This window comes from the organism of the source record quoted next, unplaced genomic scaffold (assembly GCF_019419815.1).
Source record: "Pyrus x bretschneideri cultivar Hongxiangsu unplaced genomic scaffold, Pyrus_bretschneideri_v1 Contig166, whole genome shotgun sequence".
NCBI classification, from domain to species: Eukaryota; Viridiplantae; Streptophyta; class Magnoliopsida; order Rosales; family Rosaceae; genus Pyrus; species Pyrus x bretschneideri.
In genome coordinates, this window is record NW_025999464.1 from 67,167 (window position 1) to 75,897 (window position 8,731).

Here is an 8,731-nt window from a genome sequence, read left to right on the forward strand (position 1 = left end):
AAACCCGGAATAGGAATACGTTCACGCCTAGGCGGCATAATTTGCCAAGTAGACATTAAATAATTAGCACAATTACCTGCATCATACAATGCAAATGTATGTTTTCCCTAACCATGCTTTGATACCAAACTGACACACCCCGAACCCAATAACACAAGTTATAGGCCCGTAATGTGTTGGCCGACACTAAATTAACCATATGACCCCATTGAGAGATGATGTCATAGACCAACTTAATGACGAAGCCATAGTAAGATATTTATGTTGTGCAAGAATTTGACCAAAAACGTTCATCACTAAGAAATCCAAAGCTTCTACAAGTTCACTTATCAACCTCCCCACTTGGGGACACAAATTATCTCGGGATTAACTCTCGTTATTATCACATCACATTAGAGCAGCTAGAAGTTTCACACAACTATAAACACATAAAAGTGCAGTGTTACGCATAATCGAAAGTGTGATCATACAACTATTACAAATAAAGATAAAACTGCAGTAAAAGAACCATCACCCTAAATCCAAATGATGAAAGCCTCACTGCCAAGCCCACTCGTCACCACCGGCGTTCTCTTTATTCTCTTTTACGTCCTGAAGGGGTCGACAAAACAAAATGTGAGTGGACCAGTTTTATCACATTTAAAATCATTCAACATGATAGTCCCTATTTTGAAAACAAATAAAGTGAAAACTACATACATAGTAATATTAAAATAATAGTAGTCAAGATCAACTCAATCTTGCTCGTCATATCAAAGAAAGTAAATCAATCACAAGTAACGAAATGTATAGCAAGCAGGTGAAGTGACATCTACCTAATCGTTATCTAGCGTCGAGTAGCACATTCTAGCCTCTACTAGAAAGAAGGTACCTGCAATAAGTCGTACGGCCATAACTAGCTATATGTATGATAACCATGTAGTGAAAATCAATCACCAATGATCTCAAGATACCATCTAAATACAATTCAAGCATAAGTCTTATAAGACCCCGAAATATCACCTCTTTGAAGTGGACACAACATAAGCCCGCACCCTATGGCAAGACTTAGAGTGAATTGAAAGCTAAGCCTAACCTCAAAGAGGATCAATCTAATCACGTGATTCCCCGATATTATCGAATACAAAATACTCAACTCCGGAGTGAACCAGGTTAATCCAGAGTACAGACTCCACCAACTGTTCAGGTACTAGGCTGCGCAGGCTAGCCTCCACAGCACCTTCTGGGCCACGTGATGTGCCAGGCGACATAGTCTGGTGCAGCCACTCCTCTCACCCACGATGGAGAAGAGTCAAAGTGTCCTTCTCCGATGTGGCGTTCGTATGTCAGATCAGTCAACTCGTCAGACCCTTTATTCCCGAACATGCAAGAGAATGTTGAGTGACGTGGATCGACTTGGCAGGAGGCCTATAAATATGCATGTTGACCCCTTACCACATGTAAGCCCATCACACCCCAGAAATACACTTTACACCACTCTACAATCATTAACTTAAGCATCGGGAGCCTCCATGCCGGGAACGGCACTCAGACTCACGGTGTTGGCCTGTTCTTCATCTACAAGTTTCATTCCACGGTGCTGGAAAATCGGCTCCAACAAGTCTTATCAAAGACTAACATAAGTAATATGCATCCGCATATAAAGGCATATAAACATATATATTTATATATAATCGTAGAAACATTTAGTTTTTCAAAGGAATCCACTCACAAGTAAGTAGAGCGTCCCTCCTCAATAGGCTCCTTGCCTAAACTCTTTTGATCTTCTAATAAGCCTGTAATAATCATATCAAAGCTAAGTTAATCTTTAATCGACATTTTATGGAAATTTGCCAAAAACTACCATTTAGGTAATGAATTTGCACAAATGGATGGCGTCATGTGATTCAGAACATCGAAAAACCATGGCTAGGTCACGGGTCCCGCATGTGCCGCAGCGATTGCGTCATGCACCGTCACACGCCGCTGTGGGCCATCAACGTCGTACTCGCTGCCGTAGTTCGATGAGTAGACGTCACAGTTGCCATTGTCGGTATAATGAGGTTTTAAGTGAGTTAACGGAATATACCAGCTCTGATAGTAGATAACGGAATCTCAGTTCCTACTGTTAAGGTTAACAGATGATCGTCACCCATCGCCATCGCTGGTTGCCAGATTCTCGCCGAAAACAGAAGAAGATTCCAGATTTCAATTAGGACCAATCCGAGCTCGACTTGAAAGATTTGAATGCCAAAATTTTTGTAATTTAGTCCTAAATATGATCAGGAACTTACCTAGACCCTTTTTAGGACGATGAGAGGTTAAATCCACCTCGATTTCAACGAGTGAAGCTAAAACTCACATGCAACTAGGTTAATTACCTAGGTTCGATTCCAACGGGGTCCGTGCACCACTAGTGATGAACTCGCCGAAGTTCGTCTGTTCACACTCGCCGGGAACTAGAAAAAGATACAAGGTGCATGCAGGGGTGAGGACTCGATTATGGAGTTCAAAACCTCATCCTAATTATCACAAAAACAACTGGGAGAGAATAGACGTACTAGGACACCCACCGACTTCGAACTCAACAGCATTTCACCGGAATTCGTTGATGGGGCTGGGTTCGAAGGTACAGAAAATTGCAGAGGTCGAAACCCTTGAGTTTCAACATAAAACTAACACAACGGGGTGAAAAAAAACATGATTAAACCCGGAAATTCAAAGGACAAACAGAGGCCTCGCCTTGTGAAGTTTGAGAGCTTCAAGCTCTCGGGTTCAATGGTGTCGAGTTCCACACTGCACCAATCTCACATGCAAGACTACCATTGTGATCCTTGCATCCCACAGACTTCGAATATGTAAAATTTAGGTTTGATTTGTGAAGGTAAGTGAGAGAGTGAGAGCTTACTTCTCTTGGTGCTAGAGATCAATGTTTTAAAAGGCTCGCTTTAGGGTGCGCTTAGGCGCCCTGTGAGGCTGGGCTTGAGGGTTGCCGCCTTTGTTTTGAGAGAGTGGGCGGAAAGCGTTGCCAGAGCTACCTAGGCGTGCCTCAGGGGATTTTTATTTTTTATTTTTTTACTCCCAAACCCAAATTTTGGGTAGGGTTTTAATTGTCTCATACATCTTCCTTGCACAATCATTTCTCTGCCTTTTTTTAATTTTTTTCTGATTTTTATTTTTTTATATAATGGATGTGTGTTTTCTACGTACATTGTTATATATTTGCTCATTATACTTTTCATCCTCTATTTTATATATATATATATATATATAAAATATGTATATATATGTGTATATGTATTTATAATATGTATGTACTCAGGGTGATTATTGATTAATAATCTTTTTTTTTTTAATGTAATATGTGTACGCTCAGTGTATATATTAAAAAACTTAGGTCTCACGCCTAGGCTGGACTATTCTTCGAACGCCTCACCCATGCCTCACGCTTTTAACACATTGCTAGAGAGAGAAAGTGAGTTCGAGAGAAAGAGTTTAGAAAGAGTGTTCTGAAAATGAGAGGAACGGATGTGGTGGGTTTAATCCCGCTTAAAATAATTTAAATGAAATCACCCAATTACCCTCCATAGTTGCAAAAATAACAATTATGCCCTCTTGGTCTGTTTTCGATGTTGAACTAACGTTCGAGAAAATTGTTATGAAATTTAAGAAAGTATAAGAATATAAGTTTCGAGTTGAGGCTCGAAAATTAATTAAGACACTCACTCGGGCAAATTAGTCATTTCACATGTCTCGAGAATAAAATACAATATTTCAAAAAAAAGTTCGTAACACTTTTGGCATCCAAAATTTTTTTAAATGTGTAAAGTCAAATATAACTAATGAATTTGCTGATGTGGATTCTAGTCAATGAGTTTTTATTTGAGTAAAAAACTTATATTGGGTTTTATGTGAACAAAATAAAGTCTCATATACTAAAGTCATATTTTCAGTAAAAAAAATCTTCTAATGGCTCCAGTTCTGTTTTACGCACCTTTTTTTTCTCCTAGTCCATGCAGCTGTTTATTGGGGCATCAATTTCTTGTGCATTTCTTTCAACAACGTTAGACTTCAGTCTTTTACGAGATCGATTCTCCTCAGATGAGAGTCTCACCTGGTCTTGCATAAGATTGACATCCTTCTCATACCTCTGTCTTTTACGAGATAGATTCTCCTCAGATGAGAGTCTCACCTCGTCTTGCATAAGATTGACATCCTTGTCATACCTCTGTCTTTTACGAGACAGATTCTCCTCAGATGAGAGTCTCACCTCGTCTTGCATAAGATTGACATCCTTGTCCTCAGATGAGAGTCTCACCTCGTCTTGCATAAGATTGACATCCTTGTCATACCTCTGTCTTTTACGAGATAGATTCTCCTCAGATGAGAGTCTCACCTCGTCTTGCATAAGATTGACATCCTTGTCATACCTCTGTCTTTTACGAGACAGATTCTCCTCAGATGAGAGTCTCACCTCGTCTTGCATAAGATTGACCTCCTTCTCATACTCACTGGAAAGTGTCATTGGATTGGAAAATTCATCGACTACATTTTCCTGCTCCAGGTAAACCCCTATTTTCTGCACCCTGAGATGAATATCGTCTGTACTCCCGTGTCCTACAAAGTGCGCACCAACATTTATCTTGTCCCCACCGTTCACATTGAGCGTATTGTTTGATAAACGTCCCAGCCAAATATAACTTTCATGGCGATTTAGTACGGTGGCATACATTGGACAGCTTGAAATCTCAGTTTCTTTGGTACGATTTTCAACACGGATGCAAAGTGAATCACTAGATTGGGAGTTGTCGCAAGAATAAACGATGCACAGAGTCAATGCTCTTGCATCATCACCAAAACATTGCGGCACAACTATTTCTTCCTTAGGGTCAAAGTATGTAAACCCTGATGGAAGATCATTTCCGGGGATAAAAAGAGAAGAAACTATTTCATCCTTAGGGTCATCGCATGTAAACCCTGATAGAAGATCATTTCCTGGACAAAAAAGATCACCATTTCTGCTCACGCCCCATCCCTATGCCATGGAGTAAGATTTGTACAAAAAGTTAATAAATGCATGTATGGATAAGCTGTATACGGATGGGTGCACAGAGAGAGAGAGAGAGAGAGGACCTGTAGGATTGCTTTTATAAAAGCAGCAGTGAGATTGGTGCACCCTTCCATATGAATCCTTCTCATGGTGTTTAACGACTTATGCAAGCCTAGAATCTTAGTGAGTTTGGGGGAGTGATTCAGATGCAGTTCTACCATACTCAACATTTCTGAAAAATCTGGCATCTTTTTCAATGCAATGCACTCATCCGCTTTCAGGATTTCCAAATTTGTTGGTAAATCTGGGATTTCCTGAAGATGTATGCAACGACTCAAATCTAACATTTTAAGCTTGGAGAGTCGACTGAGGCTCGGTAGGCTACAAAACAAATTGCCAGCAAGCTCCAATATTTCTAAAGAAAATAGACTCCCAAGATCCTCAGGGATTGCATCATCAGTTAAACCGCAGTTTCCAAGACTTAAAAGTGTCAAAGAATTTAAGCCATGCGATGAAGGGAGCACAGATCTCAGGTTCTTCAATCCAGCTACTGAGGATGGTAATTTCGTTGTCATTGTATGGCTTGCTTGAAGCGTTGTCGATGATACCATCTTCCCCTTGTCCCTCAGCTTCCCCTTGTCCCTCAGAGTCATAAATCCTGTACAGCCTTTAAGAATAAGAGTCTCAACTGATTTTGACTTACAGAAATCCCCTGGAAAATACCGAAGCATTTTGCAGTCTTCAAGATTTACCAACGAAAGTCTTTCAAGATGCCCAATGGATGGGTGAATCTGAGACAATTTTCTACAGTTTACCAATATCAGTTTTTCAAGATTTGGGACTTTGGAAAGATCTGGTGATTCTGTTAGGTCATGGGAATGACTGAGATTGATGATTTTCAGATTCTTGAGCAGCTTCTAGGGAAAATAAAATAAAATAAAATAAAATAAAAAATTCAAATAGAAGAGAGTGAAAGCAAGATATTGGTATTCACAGAAGCTGAAGAAAATAATTAATAATTTGTTTGAGATCGTATCATACCACGTCAGTATCCTCCCAAACTCGTTTGAGTTTGCTATAGCTCAGGTCAATAGCAACTAGGTTTGGTTGATCGAAATCTTTAGGTATGAACTTCAGAGGAAATCCATGCCAACACAACCATCTTAACTCTTTGGAAAGATTGTCGTAACTTCCATTGAGCTTTATGTTATTGAGTTTGAGCAATCTCAGATTCTGCATCTTTCTAAATGCTTCTGTACTGAAGCTACACTGATCAGACTCTTGCATATCTAGAGCGAGTCCTTCAACGTCTTCCGTTCCCTATTACAAAAAATAGTTGAAAATTACATACAAACCAACAACAACAACAACAACAGAGGAACTAAGAAAAGGGTTATATGCAAGTGAAAAGGAGATTAATTCATACATCAGAACCACAAAGCCTTGAATTGGATGGATGAACCACATGAGAGGTAGACAATTAGACAATATAGAACATGGGACCTCTCATAGGCAACTTTTATTATATATCTACTATAATATGCTTATATGTCTGGATTATAACCATAGAGTTGTACTTTACATCTGTCTACATTAATTAGGTATCTTTAGCAAGCTTCTTTTACGGGTATCATAATTCACAAATTGTACTTAACGAGAGCAGGACATGTGTGATTCTGTTATTTAATTTGAGATGATTCAATACAAAAAGGCTCCTTTTTTGTCTCTTACAGGTTCCTTTCTCTGCTCCATTAGTACATGCATTTAACATCAAATTTAATTGCAAAAGTACTCACAGATTGCTTCGTCAATACGCCTGTTATATCTTCATTATGCCACAATCTACTACGTTCTCCAGGATTGTCAGGGGATTCTGCACGCACAATTTCTCTGCCCATGCCTTGAATCAAATCCTGCATCATGAGATTGCCTTCTTTATCAACAGTTACAAGGCATTGATCTTGGAGTTCTCGAATCCCTATTTCTGGATAAAACTGACAGCCATCCAGTACTGTCATAACATAGTCCTTGTTCATTCCACTAAAGAAACAAGAGATATCAAGGAATATAGCCTTCACGTCATCATCAGTTAGCCTATCATAGCTTATTTCAAGTCTTCCGTGAATTTCCCGATAAGGCTGTGATCTTTTCCATTTATCCAGTACAGTTTCCCATTCACTTGTGCTTTTTGTACGTAGATAAGAACCTAAGACTTCAAGTGCTAGTGGCAAACCTCCACAGCAGCCAACAGCTTTTCTTGAGAGCTCAACATACTCTTCATTAGGATAATTCTTTCTAAAGGCATGCCAACTAAGTAGCTCAAGAGCTTCTTTGTCATTCATTGCTGGCAGAGGACATATCTTATCCACGTCAAGTATCTTTAGCAAATGTTCGTTTCTTGATGTTATAATGATTCTGCTCCCCAGACCAAAGGAGTCAGGTTTTATAGCCAAAGCATCTAATTGTTCTACACTGTCTAAATCATCAATTACGACAAGTACCCTTAGGTTGCCTAACCTTTGTTCGATCTCCTTGGTCCCTTCATCCATACTACTTACCACTATGTAGGCCGGTTTCAAGATATCAGAAAGAAGTTGTTCTTGCAAATCAACCAGTTTCTTTTCCCTCACGTTTTGAAGGAAACTTGCACCGCCAAAACTATGATGATGTTTGTTGAAAACGGCTTTTGCAACCGTTGTCTTACCCAGTCCGCACATACCCAAAATTCCAATTATGCGAACATCATTTGATCCTCCAACGTCTAAATGCTTACTAATTTCTCGTACGCGAGAATCTATTCCAACTAGGCTGGTGGGTACCTCTACGCATCTGGTTCTGCCCAGTTTTTCAGCGATCCAAGCAATAACGTTCCTGATATAGGCTCCATCATGCCTGGTGGTTAAAATTTAACAAAGCAAAAGTACAAATTTATTATGCAACTTCAAGATTACATTAATCTTTCAGAAATTGATGAGTCAAAATCTCCAGATACCATTACAATTCTTAAACTGAAATCTTGGTTGCTAAAATTCAACAAAGCAAAAATGAAAACTTAAGGCCCAACCATTTCGTTTTCAGTTTTTATAAAACTGAAAACTAAAATCTTATTTAGTAACTACTTTCAGTTTTCAATTCACTTTTTATTTAGTTTTTGTTTTAGTTTTCACTTTTTATTAAACTGAGAACTGTAAACAAAAACGTAAAAACTAAAAGCCGAAAATTGAAAACCAAAAATAGAAAAACTTCATTTTTTGGTTTTCATTTTTTTTTTTTTAAGTCAAAACTAAAAGTGTTGTCAAACAAGATTTTAATTTTTAGTTTTCAAAGAAGTAAAAACTGAAAACCAAAAACTAATATTGAAAACGAAATAGTTACTTAAAATTAAGGTTAATTTCAGTTTACTACTATGAAGTTTTTTTATTTTTAACATTTCATACATAAAGGTTTTTTTGTCCCAGTTTGATAGCTAAAGTCTCAATTTTGAAATACTTTCTTACATCTGTTAAATTTTCCGTCAATGCGTCCACGTTGACAATAACTAGCTACTGCGTGTCAATATGAGCTCATATGGGTATTAAAAAACTAAATAAAAATAAATAAATAAAAGTAAAAATAAAACAAATAAAAAAATCTTTTTCTTCCCCTCCCTCTTCTCTTCCCCGATCCCTCCTCCCACTTCTCCTTCTTCACCTCCCTGACCCA

At 38.4% G+C, this 8,731-nt stretch overlaps 1 protein-coding gene across 1 annotated transcript; it reads right to left on the bottom strand.

Moving 5' to 3' along the window:
- Positions 1 to 275: 275 nt before the first annotated feature.
- LOC125475890 (disease resistance protein RUN1-like) lies at positions 276 to 7,921 on the bottom strand (the record flags this gene model as incomplete). The annotated part of the gene is made up of 5 exons (XM_048581251.1): positions 276 to 591; positions 3,974 to 5,014; positions 5,113 to 5,946; positions 6,071 to 6,349; positions 6,826 to 7,921. Coding segments are annotated over 4 exons (3,238 nt in total), but the record flags the coding sequence as incomplete, so codon positions are not given.
- Positions 7,922 to 8,731: the final 810 nt, after the last annotated feature.